The 16,848-nt window shown below is 33.4% G+C and overlaps 1 protein-coding gene across 1 annotated transcript in view; it reads left to right on the top strand.

The window, feature by feature from the left end:
• The first annotated feature begins 10,941 nt into the window (after nucleotides 1–10,941).
• The window catches only part of LOC108577726 (glycoprotein 3-alpha-L-fucosyltransferase A), a 13,357-nt gene continuing 7,450 nt past the window's right edge, over nucleotides 10,942–16,848 (top strand). Inside the window, exons 1-3 of the mRNA XM_017940918.1 lie at nucleotides 10,942–11,103; nucleotides 14,043–14,132; nucleotides 16,564–16,755. Of these exons, the coding sequence (XP_017796407.1) occupies nucleotides 10,942–11,103; nucleotides 14,043–14,132; nucleotides 16,564–16,755 (444 nt within the window). The remainder of the gene's footprint in view (nucleotides 11,104–14,042; nucleotides 14,133–16,563; nucleotides 16,756–16,848) is intronic.

Below are 16,848 nucleotides of genomic sequence, written 5' to 3'. Positions count from 1 at the left end.
ATACTATTGTTTGCAACAAGTGTTGACGCTGTTTGTTTACATATATTTAAAATTTTGCTAAAAATTGCTATGTATGTAGCAATGTAAATTTTAATAACAAAACGATTATTTATTTGTGACGTTTAATTTAACGTTCTCTATAAAAATTATCGAAAATATTACAATGTTAATAGTAACGATAATGTAATTACAGTAATTAGTGGCATTCTCTGTAATAGTCTTCGTAAATATTAGTTTTCTAATTACAGTATGGATTTAAAATAATTACGATTATTCACTATGAAGTATAAAATTATTAAATGTAGATGCTTGTAAAGAGATTTTTAAGAATTTCTTCGAAAAGAGAATAATGTTTAACGAAATCGAATGGCCAAATTGCTTAAACATTCATTCTGTTTCAAGGTTCACGGGTAAGTGCTGTGCAGTTCCTCACAGTCCTCTTACCAAAAGGCACCCTCGCCGTCTCTATTTCGCAGCCAGATCCTGTAGGAACAATATTTCCATTCGTAAAGTAACGCAACATCGAGTTTCCTGCCACCTGTAAACTTTTTCATGCCTTCTTGCAAACAATCAGTCCCACGGCACCCGATAGCCCACGTGAATTCGAGTCGCTACAGTAGGAGTCAAATATATTGGCCGGTCAAGGTCATTTTCCCTCTGCCGCTTTTTGGTTCCATTCTTACCGTTTGGCAGTTAACAATTGTCCTGCAGAACCTTTCCGCTCCGCTTTTAACCCTTTCGCTACTGACGGTGCCTATAGTCGCTCTTCGTCGAGCGCTCGCTTTATCCCACCGGAGACTATAGTCCGTCCAACGAGACGAGTCAGTAGAGGTAAACAAAACATTCGCGTGTTAAGCATATAATAGATGCAAGGGACTCTAACTATTTGCTGGCGAACGATAGTTCAGGAGCGTATTTACATGGGTCACTGTTAGGGTTTGCTTCGACTTCTGGGGTTTAGTGCTAGAGTACCTGACGCTTCTGTCCCAATCACGTGCGTCTGTTTACGTCTGCTGACTCCATTCGTTGGAAGGACTATATACCTGCCGTGCCCTTATGAAACATAAAATGAAGAGATTATACTGTAAAAAAAAAAAAGATAGATGAAAGAAGTATACCCTCATAAGACGAAGAGAGTGTATTATCGCTGGAAGTGTAATACGGGCCATGCTATAGCGAGGTCGTAAATTAAATTCTCGAACTGCAGGACCGATTGATGTCACCGCACTCAGGGTCGTATATACTGTATTCCGTTTCGAGTTTCTGCAAAATAAAAAAATTACCTCTTATGACTGACGGTATTTTATTTTCAAGTGAAAAATCTGCAAATGTTAATTACTATTTGGAGTTTTTTTTTCATACTTTTGCCAGTTTTCCTTTTCAATTCGGAAAAAGATTTCGTAGGTATATTTAAGAATATTATTGACAAATTTACAAATTAATTTTGCCTACACGTTATTCAATTTTTTATGTTTTCTGCAACATCGATAAAGTTCAAATAGTTTAGCAGAAATAATGCCACTTAAACAGTTCGTTGTACTCACGGTAAATCAATATTTGAACTCACTAAACCTTGGAAAGAGTAAAAAAGTAAAATTTAACCACGCTTCGTTAATACACGTTATTCTTGTCATAATTACTAACGATAAGATACCGATATACCATAGCGTGACACTAATGGCCAACAGTAATATTTAAGTTGCTCATGAGTGGACATTTTTCTCTATCGATATTCCTCTGGTTCAAACGTCTGTGCAATCGTAACCAATATATAACGTAAAATTATGCAGCATAACGAGTAGATTACCACTGTAAGCAAAGTATGAAAAATATTGTGAGAATTTTTTTTGGGAAGAATCTACTTTGTAAATTAATAAGTTTACACGTGCTATGGAGAGTAACACGAATGATTAATTATCAACGCTCCAATTGAAAATTTGTGCTACTTTAATACCATACATTTATTTATTTTTCATATTTGAATTCATACTGATACATCAGTTGAGTGCTAATATTGTTCATTTCCTTTCAAATTATAGGTAAAAGTTATCATTTATTTACGTTGCAACGTGGAACTGTGCCTATAAATACTTAAATGAAAAATAACATTGCAAAATAAAACGTTTGTAACTATTTTAAATAATTGGTGCGCAAAGGATTAAGTCAGAATTATACAGAAAATAAATGAAATGAAAATATTACACATGAAAGATGAATTAAAGGTAGTGAAAACATTTGTTAGCTGATTCTCGAGTTTTATTGAAATTGATATGAATTTAATGTGACATAAAGGTGTTCTTCATGTATCGATCGCATGTGCCACACATCGGGTATTAAATGAAGTTGTACAACTGAAATTTACTTCGTGATTCTTATTTATTCGTACAAAGCGATAGTACATTCGTCGAAATGTATAATAACAAACGTAATACCTTTTGAAAATGTTTAAAGCTGTTAAAAATTTATTCTCTTTAAATACGTCTTATAGCGAAACAGTATTCTTTGTTAATTTGATGACGAACGTTTACTAAAACAAAATTAGTTCAAGAAGAAAAATTAGAACTATTTTTTTAAACGAGTAGCATACTAAAATAAACTAATTATTTCATTTTATGCATATCCGAGATTAATATTTATACAGATTATTTCAATTATTTTTCATTATATATTAATATTATGGTAATGACATTAATTTCGAATCTTTATTATTCCAATGACTGTAATAGACACTGAGTCTTAAAAAATAGTTTTTAGTTTCTTGCATATTTTTATTACATTTGGAAAATTTTCACAAATTTTTCAAAAATCAGTAGGATTATTTAACAGAATAGTACCGTCTAGAAAGTAATATCTTATGTGAATGAATATTGAAAATTTCAAATATTTAAGTTTTATTCAATACTTTTCATCAATTGCTTCATGTAAAATTATGTTGTAGTTATAGCTGTTCTGGATCACTTTCTATGTTGTATCATCAGCTATGAAACATCCAGTATGTACTTACATTCCTTCCTTACACTATACTCTATAAACGTCACATTGTTTACCTCATGATTATTCAGTATGTGAGACAACAGATCGCATGTGTAGTCTCCTAATATTTGCTATGTTCTAAACTTTAAGGTGATATATAATGATACTGCTCACGAAACCGCCTGATTCAAGAAATATTAAAACAGTAAATCTCTGAAGCTGTATGAGTAATTACCTGAAATTCTTCACCTTTCTTCACAGTTTTACAACTAACTTTTAATTTTTCTTTGTTTAACATTGATCATGACATTGCAATATTTTGGTCTGTTTATGTGTAAAAGTGTCACAGGTACTCTGTGTATACAGGGTGGTTCACCTAACGTGATCACCACCATTATTTTTATTATCAGTAGATCGCTCGTAATTTCTGTGGTCGTAGAGGATAGGGTTTCGAAGGACCTCCAATCTTTTAGTTTTTAAATAAATTTTCAAGGTTACTTTTAATGTTTTTATGTATAAATTTTGTATATAAAAAAATTTATTGTATTGCGGTTGTTGAATTCGTCTCAATGCCTGCTAGCTAACAGGTAAAAAACAAATATTTTAACAGCAATACTTCAATGGACTTCTGTTATTAAAGTAGCATGTGAAGTAGAAATAGTAAATTAAGACTAATACAAACATTTAGTACTTGATCGATATACACTTATGTACTTTTACAAGTATTAGGACATTTACCGAATGTGACGCATACTGAAATCTACTGAATTCTTCTGGAACCTATTGAAATCTAACGAACTCTGCTGAATTCTATCAGAATCTACTAAAATCTACTCTATCCTACTAATATTTATCGAAGCCTAACCTAACCTACGGGAATCTACTAAAACCTACTGAATTCTACTGAAATTTACTAAAATCTACTGAAATTTACCGAAATCTACTGAAATGTACTGAAATCTACTAAAATCTATTTATCGAATGTGAAGCAAACCTAAACAATTATTGCAAAATTATAAAAATCCCGAAAATAACATTTGTATTACGAAAAAGTTGGATCATTAACGATACTTTCTCATATTTGAGTGAAATCCATTTTCTGTTCTTCCCTTGTTGCTACCTTCTTCCACTCTGTTTCCCCCCTTATGCACTTTACTTTCGAAGTTGAATGTTTGACTCGTGTTCATTAAGCATTTGCACATAGTATATACCTGCCAACAGTTTATTCATAGTAAGTACTTAGACACATATGCATCAGGTCTGATGTTGTTATTTCGTCTGCATATTTTTCAAATAATTTTATCACGCAGAAAATAAGTTAACGTTGTAGTGGTTATTTTCATAATTCAACGATCCCCTCAAAATTACTCAACTTTCGTGTAGAATCATTTTTCAAGTAACACGATTTAGAACTTATATTATACTTCTTGTTCAGTATCGTGCAAACGTATTTTACGTTAGACGGATCTTTCAATTTGTCTTTAGAAAGCAAATTGTTAGGTTTTCTGTAGAAAACGGTTTATGGCACGATCGACCGGGAACGGTTATTTTTGAGTTCAGGATTTTCGTTTATTGCTTGCACGGGTCTAATTACATCCTGCGAGGGTCTCTAGAATTGCTTTGCTAGATTTTTAGTAATTTGTGTCCCTCGCGCTCAATAGCCTACGAACATACCATAAACCACGAATTTCCGAACGGCACATCTGTATGTAACGGTCCGCTTGCCGATTAGTCACCCGGAGGAAATTCCAGATTTTTGGGACCTTCCGCCCACCCCTCGCGACCGTCTCCCACCCTTCCAAGGTGACAGCGCGCTAAGGGCGCACTGGAAGGGCGGCAAAGACGATATTAGACACGCTGATTGGCAAATGCAATCGTCAACCATTAACCAATCAGCATGTCCCAACAAAAATCCCTCTCACGGTCGTCGGAGACGCGACGTGGACGAGGAGTCGTGTAACAGTCGTTCAACCACCACGAACACGGAGAAGCAAGGTGGAACCAGCTCACATCACGCGTCAGACATAGATCAGTTTTTTACAAGTCCCAATCATTTGGGTGGTCCTTCGAACCAGGATCTAGACGGCACAGCATCGTGCAAACATCCACAAAGCTCGAAAGTTTATCGCCACAACCACGAGCATTAACACAAATATTAAGGGAATTAAACGAATTAATATATTCTCTACATTGCTAGCTTAATTCATTAATTCACCTCATTCACTCATTCATTTCATTCCTTTTTGTCTTATTCCTCTAACTTGTTTCTTTTATTGTTACCCTACTTATTGATCTACTGTTTTCTATCTATTTCGTATCACCTTATAGCACTTAATTTCGATTGCCATAATCTACTTAACTCCTTGAAATCATTAGTATCAATAACATCATAAAATTACTAACTTTAGGTAATTATTTAAATAACTACGTCATGTGTGATAAATATTTAAAGAATAGACAGGATTTTACTTGCTCGAATAAGTCTTCATTCTCCACTGATACATTTAACGCATTTCCTTCCTGTTTCATTGTAATAATATCTCGACACACGAAAAGTGTAGCAAATTTAGCTATTAACAAGTTCGTTAAAACGAAGACATTTTCTGTTTCTTAAATATTTCATAGTGGATAGAAGAAATTCAATTTACACAATTCCGTTGCAAAACAATTCTTGTTTCTCTAATTCCGAAATACTTCCGTGCTGAAAACCAAAAAATATTTTGACAAATGCAACGCAATTTCTTGCTATATTGTAATATGTTTTCAAAGTGTAAAATATTTTTGTTAGTACTAAGTATATAGTACTTGGTTACCGTGCAGCAAGTGTGTGGTCTTATCATAATTTGTCATGCAAAGTGGTGGTATTCAAATAACGACACTGGAATAAGAGGGCGAACTAAATAGCAGTATATTTCACAGACTGTCACCAAAATGTTTTCTATGTTCATTCTATATTTGGTACAATAATATTTTTTTTCTGGCGATCAAATATTCCTAAGTAAGGATGACACAAATTTCGATAGGAAATAATTTCATTTACAATTACGTGGCGAAAACTTTGAAGGACATGCGACAACACAGCTCATTCGAGGTTTTCGTTATCGCGTTTTTTAAAAATATACACATACTTATCAGTGTGTAAAGTATATCGGGTGTAATTCTGTGTGAAAGGAAAACATACGATAATTAATGTTTATATACTATATTTCCGTTTTTTTGAAACTTGGATAACTTTGGCAAATATATACTTTTAATATTGAATTTATTAATACACTGTTTCTATGTGTTATCTTTTTATGGCATATTTTGTCTTGTGTCAAATAATTACAAAATTTTCTGCTTCATATAGCTCAATACAATGTAAAATATTTTTCTATCACGAACATAATTTCAGTGATTTTAGTCACCCAAGTGTGGATGATTAGATGTACATACATAAAGTATTATACAATATTAGAAAATAGGAAGTCGCTTTGGTATTAAATTAATAATTTTATCATTTTACAATCTTATAATTTCACAATTTTACTATTTCACAATTTCACAATTTTACAATTTGTTATTTGTACTACATACGTTCAGAATCTCTAATCACAAAATTGTACAATTGACTTCTTTACATAACATCTTACTACAAATTGTATATCAATTGCGAAGAAAACTAAACACAGGTATAGAAAGGTATAAGAAACTAAATATCCATAGTAACATGAGTGACAAGTGACACTTAAGTGTCACTTATTACTTAAGTGACCTTCACCCTTACTGAATTTCACCCTACCTATTAACCTACCAGATTATGTGGCTTTTTTTGTCTTATGTTGTGTAACTTACATTACAAAGCTGAACACGCTAAATTTTCTTCAGCTTCGTGAAATGTGATATACTTGCATATAAATTCACATAAACAAACATATGACTGTCTTTAATAAAATTCTTTAAATATTTCATTTCATTCACTTGCTAATAATAAAACTACTGTCCTTTACTCGTTATTTATTTATTACATATTACTGATATTATGAGCACTAATTATATTTTAACTGTATTATTTACAAATTAATATACTGCATACTAATAGGAAAAAATTATTACTGTTTTTTTGCTTTATTTAACGTTAATCTGTATTTCAAAGTTAAGTAATGCGTCTGTTGTGTAACGGTAGTAGTAGAAACATTATACGAGGTTGATAAATTAACGTTACATAAATAATAAAAATGAATAATTATTGTACTTTAACCTTCTCCAAGCTAATGATACCATTTATCGTGTACTATTATATTTCTGCATTAATATGCCGTGTTTCTGTCCATAGGTGTCATCTGATATCGTTCTTTAGTAAAATAAACATTTTTACAAGTGGCCACACTGTTACATTTGCTGAATTTAACTGTTTTGATTAAATGTCTGTTTATTCGTTTCATATTCGAATAGATAGATGTAGATTAGATTGTTCTAAATGTTTAGGTGTAAAGCATCAACTGTACTATATATTACACAATCGATAAGAACAGATTTCCGTGTGTACGTGGTTATCTGTCGGTTTTAATTTGGTTTTAACCGAGAATAAAATTTGTGTCTTAATAAGCGAATGTGTGTAAGTACTTTGATCGAAGTTTAACACGACATGACATAATAAATACAGGTGTAACGATGAATGGAATATTGGTATTCGTAATGAGACACGTTTAATTTGTTTCTCACGATTATTTTTAATCTCAATTGTCAACTTGTTGTTTCAATTCACTTGAACGTGACACATTGTTGGTAATAAAAAAATGTTACTTGTTCCGTTTTTTTTTTTTTTGTATAAGTTTAGTAAATGTTACTAGAAGTTAGTAACAGTGACTAGAAACTTTTGGTCCGTAGTGTATGTGTATGGAAAATGATCAACAAGTAGGATAGTAAGTGAATTTTATCAATTAAATATATGGCAACGTATAATTTATAATATTTTGTATTTTTTGTATTTTTTCATTTTAACATTTTTATTGTGCACGAAGAAAAAGGAATTACATACGGTGACTAAATAGTGCAAACGTGAGTTTAGTTTAGTAGAGCTGTTTACACCTAATCTTAATTATATGTTTGCCAATTTATTCATTGTAGTTAATTGTGGTCGTGAAAATATGAAGAGAAGTACATTTTCTTTTGAATTCGATATATGAATTACTTTTAAAAAGTTAGAATAACGTGGGAAGTGTTTGATATGTTTTCAAATTCTATTTACTGACTGCAAGAATTACAAAAATACTTCTTGATTATGTGAAATACTATTATTTAAATATGAAGATGCACTGACATTTTTTAGTATTCACAATTCTATATTTTAATTTTCATTTATCTATACTTTAATATTGTCGAACCCAAAGATCGACGCGAACGTTCGTAATATGCCTTTCTTTTCATGTTCATGGAACTTAAAATTGTGTTAATTTCAGTTTCCAATTGAAATGTTATGTATATTAATACAATAAGAATTGCATAAATCAAACATTTTCATTTGTGTGGTCAATATGCGTACAATAAAAATCGCAGATTAAATTGAAAACCAGTAAATTGTAAACAAATAATTTCGAAGTAAATTGAAAACAAATAATTTCAAATCCAAAAAAAAAAAATATGGTAAAACCTGTTAGTACAGTATTCTTTATAATATTTGTTATTCTTTTAAACTATTAGTAGATACTAATAGACAAATGATTGCCTAACGGCATGTCACTTGTAAGTCATTTCCTTATTTTACCTTTGCTTTCTTGAAAATTTAGAGTACCACTACGCAAACTCTAATTCACATATGGTTACTAACAGTAGGTAATACATACAGTACATATTTATGTATGTGTACTTTGAAGTCTCATAGAATGGTTGAAACATATCAATTTAATTACGTTTTAACGTTCTGTAATTTTCTATTTTATCTAATCAATTAACGACGTGTAGCATTTAACTTGCGGCATAAAATATTTCGATATTAAACGCTCTTTATTCATTGCACTGCTTACGTGTAAGTGTAGATTAAAGTAAATCATAGTACACATCGAACTTTAATGCATGATTAATTTATTATGTCATTGGAAATTCCGGAGATATTCATCGAGTTGAAAACATTTTATGGTTATTTTTTTTCATTTCAAATTGTGAAACGAGCCAAACGTTTCTTTTATTTTCACCGTTTATTGATACTGACTCGTCAATTTCAATTTTGAGATATAGTACGACTATATTGTAATACGTAGAGCTAAGCTAAGGTATCGAATTTATCTAGTTTGATACGAATCGACAATCGGCAAGATGTGTATCTTTCTGGACGAACAATTTTCTCTCAGTCATCGAGAAACCTAACGGATGAGATAGTAAATCGAAACGGAATTTTAAATTTGCAATAGTTTTCGCGTAATGACGACATCACTAATTTTTTTAAATCGACACCTATAATTGTTCTTTTATATTATATGAAAGCGGTTGCTGAGACATGTTCAACGACTTACTAAGCGTCGCGACGCTAAATTCTGGCGTCATGAAATTTCCCGTTATATTTCTTCATTTTAACCCTTTCGTTACTAAGGGTGACTATAGTCACTCAATATCGAACGTTTGCTATATTTTAAAGGCGACGCTGATAAAACTGCATTGTTACACAATTTTTAAATTTGATTACTCTGACATGCGTTTGTTTATAATTCGTTATATTATACTAACTTGAAGTAACTTGAGTAAAGACCAATAGATTAACCCCTTGCACTGAAATAACGAATGACTCCTGGTCGTATTTGCCACGCGTAATTTTACTGATTTCTTTTTTTAAAAAAATAATATTTTTCGATGAAATATTCAATGTTTATTTTACCGATACACTGTAAATGAAATATTTTGAAAATGTCTTATCACTGAAAAATTTATTCACAGCGCAAGGGGTTAAGTTCAAAAATTTGAATTTTGGCCAGCTTTTTAAACAAAGTGCTCTATACTGCGCGTCGTTCGCAAAAGTACTTACACTTCCGGATTTCTTGCAAAGAGTGAAGTCACGTGGTCCTGCCCAGGGGCGCATTTACACTTGCGGAGGCCATAGGCGCAACATCATTACGAGACCTGAAAGGAACAAGTCTTAAATAAACTTGGCGTTTCCGTTTTCAACAGCCTTTTTTTTCTACATTAAGAATTTAATATTGGAAAATAAGTGTTCCATTCTGCAACTATAATTAGACTTTTCCATATCGCCGTTTGTTAGGAGTACATTTTTAAAATGGCCTCAGGTTGCGCCTAATGCGCCTTACGGTTCCCGCAAGCCTCAAACCTAATTCATGCTAGCGGTCAAAGGTACGGTCAGATCGCGATCAGTCACAATCTAAGATTTTTATCAAGGCGTTCACACTCAACGATCAAAAACAATCAAATCCTGTCGTAATCTCTTTCATTCGTGTTTGTTCGCTCGGCGAAGGAACAATCAAATGTTCCTCGTCCGTGTTTCTTTTCGACCGTTCTCAGTAGACGATCAAGCTAAATCCTCAGCAGTGGCGTGTGTGATCTTGATCACTAGCAAACCTACTCCACGGTCAACAGAGTTTCATTTGACTCGACCGAACCGCGTACTGTGAATGCTCTCATTGGATTACGTGTAAGTGATATTGACCGGTGCCTAACTTGACGTGATCTGACCGTACCGTGACCACCAGTGTGAATCGGGCTTAACTCACGAGGCAGACCCGGGGAAAACCCCAGGGGCGAGTCACCCCAGCACGTGTAAACTGTTAGTTGCCACCTGTTAATTGCTGTTTCGATGTTAATTAACCTGTATCCTGATAATCAATCTTTTATCCTTATCTGAAACTGATCGATGTTCCGATAATCGAGATTCTGACCCTCTTTCGATTTAACGTTTCCAGCGTAGCTGAATGGACGTCGTGGCTCGGGCGGGACACAGCGCATGGATAGATAAAAATTTTTGACAAAGAGGAAACGTGCGGCATGGGTCTGCCGCGTCTCTCCCTGAAGGGATACTTTTTCTACGTGCTATGCTCATCCGGTCTGCTGTTAGTTATACTGAATCTACTGCAGGATGAAATATGGCACCGTATGCGACCTCATCCTGGACAAACGCAGCCTGTTCGTATTTCCGACGGCGTCAAGGTAATTTGAAATTCAACTTCGTATACTTGATTGTTTCTTGTATTAACGCGTTCAGTTAATCTTGTAGACCAGGGGTTCCCAAAGTTTTGCCTAGGTGGGCCAAATTGTAAATTCCAAAATATTTGGCGGGCCATTAAGAGAATAAAATATATACAATCTATATGATAACAAGATATATTACATATAAAATTTAGTATTTTTTTAACCGAACAAGTTTCAATTATAATATGATAAAATTTATTTATTTTTTGCAAAAATGTAAATTATCTCTGTAAATTCAAGATCGCGGCTGATCTGCCATCGCGGGCCGCATTTTGGGAACCCCTGTTGTAGACTGTCGTTCGTTGTAACGTGCTTTTTGTTTAAGTGTCAGGCTGTTTGGTATTTAACAAGAATCATTTAAAGTGAATTCTAAGGAAGATATGAGTTTTCGAGTTTTTACAATTCAATCTTTTTTTTCTTCTATTAGCGATTGGGAATTTTTGGTTAAACTGAGTTGCGGTAGTGTTAAATGAGAAGGAAATTTTATGTATTTGAACGTAATTGTAGTATTTTTCTAATGTGAAGAGAGTCCGTAGGAATAATTGTCATTTTAACCCTTTCACTGCCGTTGGCGAATATAGGTTAATATAATTTAACGTCCTTATAATAGGAATATAATTTAATAAGTGAAATTTAGAAGCGATAAATTCTCGAATCTTAACTTCAAAATGTTCCTTAAATTTCGAAACGCCAAAACTAAAGATTTTGTCACAAAACTAAAACTAAAATCTGCCGCAGCGAAAGGATTGAAAAGAATGCAAATTTGTTGTCTCGTTGTACTTTTCAGTATACGTATAATCAGGTTAATAATAGTCACACACCGAAGGGTAATTTCTATCGAGGACATCATTTTGATCTATTAAAAGCTTTTCCACTGTGAGAAAAAATAATAATTATATTAATAAATCTTACTTTTTATACAACGAAGTGATGTTTCATCGTTCGATGACTATGTACGCGTGACAGAAGGACGAAGGAGAATTTCGAAGAAGGAAGAAATTGACGTGTGGCTTTCATTAGCTTCTTCGCTCAGAGGTGTAGTCGATGGAAGAAATTTAGCGAGGTCTTGAGTTCGCTCAAGCGTCAAAGTTTACAAGTTTAAGCATATCGACAGAAACCTGAGAAGATAAGGGCTCGAAATCTCAGTCAGGGTCGCGTGAAGTATGCCTCAGCTTTGATTTAGTCTCAATCGAAGAACGTAAAATACTGTGTGCTACCCTGGATATCTGTACATCAATCTCTGCCGCAACTTAATGCTTTAATTCACGACTTTGCTATATATTTCTTCCATCGACTATACAGAGTAGTCTTCCTTTGTTCAACCCTGGTACGGTTGTTGGGTCTCTTTCGACCCGTCGCTTTCGTATTTTTTCAATAACTTTTGCTGTCGTCAAATTTACATTCCCTTAACGTTATATTAAAAGTTCATCGTCCCAGATTCACACGACGTGCTGGTGACAAAAATTGTCGCACGCAAGATCTTTGGATCTTTTTTGACTCGTGGTCCTCGAACATCTCGTCTATCTTCCTTTGTTCGACCCTTTTTTGACCCAAAGACCTTGAGTGTATAGTCAACGGAAGAACGCACCAGGGTTAAAAGAGGGAGAACATCGTTATTTTAACGACGTTCTGGCTTCGCAGTCGGCGTCCTTTACGTCCCAGTCTTAAGCTCCATATCTATTTTTTGCAAGTACCCGTTGCGTAATTACTGTTACACAAGCAAAGGGGTGTGACTTTTTCCCGTATTATCACTGCGTATCTACATCTAAAAAGTCCAGCTTGACGATACGGCTAGTACTTACATACTTCAGTTTCCACTGGCATGCGGGAAACTAAAATATTCGAGTCAATCAAAAATATATGTGTCGTCCGTAATTTTGGAGGCACCCTGTGTACCTCAGTTTCCACTGACAAGCAGAAAACTGAAATATTCGAGTCCTCAAAAATACACGCGACTTCCGTACCGTAAATTTAGAATAATCCGTTATCCTAGCAATATGGTAAAACAGACTGACAACAAATTAGAATCGTAAATTCCCCTAATTCCGGGGCATCCATGGTAGGAACGAGCGTGCAACGTGACAACAACACACTCTTCGTCCACATTGGCTCAGCCGTGTGCCATATAATTCTTTTAATGCGACGATGAAGAACCGACAAATGCCTAATCCAGTCCCTTGCGTATCTCCCTATCAAATTTTACTACGCAACGGAGCAACGCCTGCCCGTTATCACTGATATGTATTTGCAACAAGTTTCGCCTTATCGGTCCGAGTGAAGCATACAGGGTGTCTCAGGGCAACGCCTGCCCGTTATCACTGATATGTATTTGCAACAAGTTTCGCCTTATCGGTCCGAGTGAAACATACAGGGTGTCTCCAAAATCGCGGTGGTAATTGGACATGCAAAAATAAGTCGAAGAAATAAGAACAATATTTTTTCATTTAAAAGGCTTCGTTTTTGAAAAAAAAATTAGCTTGAAAATCCGTCAAGTATTCGTGTATTAACTACAAATTTCGAGATATGAAACTTCTTTGTATTATCAAACATGGACAACGTCACGATTTGCTTCCTGTTATTCCGCGATATGAGTTTGCACAATTACTTTCTTTCATTCTGTATTTAATTTGGACGGTTTCATAAATAAGAATAAGATTAGTACTTTTTAAGAATCATTTTATTAACCCCTTAACCTATAACAACGAGTCACACTCGTGACAGAGATTCTACTCAAGATATGACAAAAATAGTTATGTTAATAAGAAAAATTGATTGGAATCCTAACTTTCGTTTGAATTTATAAACTGGTAATGAAATGCTTTAAATGCGTTGGACGAATTGAACCAGCCGAATGCAATAGGAAAAAAGAAAGTGTAAACATCGAATTTCGATCGCAGATCAAACAAAATTGGCCTGCGATATCAAAGAAACCGACAATGCAGGTTTTGCAGACTCGGGAAAAATTGAAGAAAAAGCCTCTGTCTAAGGTACAGTCATTAAAAATTGCATCGTCGATAGAAAACTATGACACTGTACACGTGTGAAACATAACTGAGACAACCTTTTCTCACTTTCGGTGACAAATTACTGTTAAAAATGCTTGAAATATATATTTACAGAATTTTCCAAACAATAATAAGAATGTTATTAAATAATAGACTGCATTCTAAGAGAAATGACAGTGTTCACATCGTTTTTGCATAAGTATAATTCAATTCCACATGGTCTTTGTCACAAAGTATATCGTATGTTGCAAGATTAACACGAATTAAGTGTTAGCATTGGTGACAAATATTCAAATTTTTCTTAATTTTACTACCGTATTTCTTCAGTCAGTTAATAGATTTGGAAAGATGTAAGCAAAAATTGACCTGGTTTAATACGTTGACATGGTTGTCTCTGTAGTTTCTAAAGTACAGCTAACATTAGCCACTTAGTTTCGTGTAGTTCGGCTTCTTTCATATGCCTTACTATACATATGTGTACATAGCGCAATACCGTATACTATTTGTGATTAGACTAATTAGCTTTTTTTTTTTATTGTCGATTAAATTACGATCCTAGTTACCATGCAGATGCAACCTTCACAGCTATGTAATATACGCAACACGATACACGCGATTGCTAACATTTCTATCTTTGTTAATTAGGGACAATACGCATAATTTATACATAATTACCCAGAAAATGGTTTTAAAATAATAAAATTACAAAAAATGTCTTAGAACATTGTAACATTATTTTTACCAGTTAAAAGTTATTCTTTATAAATATTACAATCGATATTACAAGAAATAAAGTATATCTTGTGAAACACTGTTGAAGATTACTGCGCAACAAATATTCCGATGGTGAGATTTGATAATTATCGACACATAGTATTCAAGATTACTAAAATTTTCAGACGTGTTTCCATTATATTCTACACGATATTTATATCAATTATTTAAATTACCACAAGCCAAATTAGTTTCTACAATTTCAGTGACTCGATGCAGAAAATATTTACGTTTAAAGTAAATGAAATTCATGGTAATTAAAAATTAAAATTTATACAAGTGTATTATACATTGTTTTCTTACCTCCTGGAGTTATTCCAACTCGTCCATAGTACTAATCACACAAGCCCCGTCACTATTTTCACTCCAATACCAATCTACTAGCTTTTCTTCTAATTTGTCGATATACATGCATATAGGGAATATTAAAAAAGCATTTCTTGCAAAGGCAGACTTAGATTACAATAGCTATTCATTCAGCGCTTACAATAATACCACGGCGACCTGACCGAATTTGTTCAGACTTATTAGTTTTAGATTTGCTGGCAGTTTTCAAGTATTATGATAATAAAATAAATGAAAATTCTATATAATTGTAGTGAAAAGTATAACATAAGTAGGAATTGCAATTTTTACTAACAATAAAAAGTTTCCTACTTCCAAGTTCGTGCATACACTCGAAAGGGAACATCTCGAAGTGATAATCACCTTTATCGATGAAATTTTGGTATATGGTAGTACTGAAAAAGTATTTAACACGTTTTCTTTTTTTTTATTATTGGCAATCGTTTACATCGAAGAGGTGAAAATCGTCAATAAACATTACCAATAAACATTACCTTATTTATTTATTTTTTATTTTTCAAATCTGGTGTTGGATTTTCACAATTTACACTATTGCTCTGTCTCAAATAGTTTTTGAAATGTCAGGCTAGATATATTTACTACCTCCAACTTTTAACTTTGAGGGCGATTTTCACCCCTGTGGACGATTGCCAATACAAAAAAAAATACGTGTCGAATTAGCTAGTACTTTGAAAGTAAAAAAATAGTGTATCTGATTTCAAATACTACAGAGTTATGGAAATTATTATTCTTTCATGTACATATATACAGAAACAATTAACATTAAACTTCGCCTCCGTTGACACTGGCGCAAATTGCGTGAATAGTATCTTTCGTTCGATTAAAAAGTAAATAAACTATTGCTTAGTTCAGTTATCCTAGACGACTTGTATTTAACAAGAAAAGAAGCTAAAATATTGAAAGAGGAATGACTTTAAGTGAAGTATTCTTAAAACATATTATTAAAAAATTCTATTCGTCCAAAAGAAACAATCCTCGCTTACATTGTATAACTGTCTGTGATCGTTGAAACGAGTAACATCAACGAAGTGTTAAACTTGTTCCTACAACGTGAGATCTTTTAAAATCTTCGTCTTCAGGTTGACTTGATAGAAGCGACAAATTCAACAGCATCTTATAAATTGTCCTTAGAGCAGAGAAATTAGATGCTATGCCTGTGCTTAACAAACATTAGCTACATTTAGCAGCTACGAGAACCAAATCTGTAGGTCGAGAAAGAATAATTTCGAATATATTATTGTACGGTTTTTTTTCTTCTTCTTTTTGTTAAAAGGTATCCAACTTGACTGGGACAACGATTTTATCACGCAACAGTATAGAATCCATGGATCCATCAAGAAGACCGTGGTACATGAAAGGAGGGACTAGACGGCCTTATCCTGTTGTAAAATCCCATCGCACTGGTCGAAGATTGGCGCGTTTGTGGCCTGACGAAGATGCTTATGACGATCGTGTTACAAATCAAGTAAGATTTCAATCACGTATACTAATTTATTTTGAAAAATTAATTATTAACTTTTAACATTCGACGTAAGGATTAGGTATACAGAATGTAAAT

Source organism: Habropoda laboriosa, unplaced genomic scaffold, assembly GCF_001263275.1.
Source record: "Habropoda laboriosa isolate 0110345459 unplaced genomic scaffold, ASM126327v1 scaffold908, whole genome shotgun sequence".
Lineage (NCBI taxonomy): Eukaryota > Metazoa > Arthropoda > Insecta > Hymenoptera > Apidae > Habropoda > Habropoda laboriosa.
This window is presented reverse-complemented; position numbering and strand designations above follow the sequence as displayed.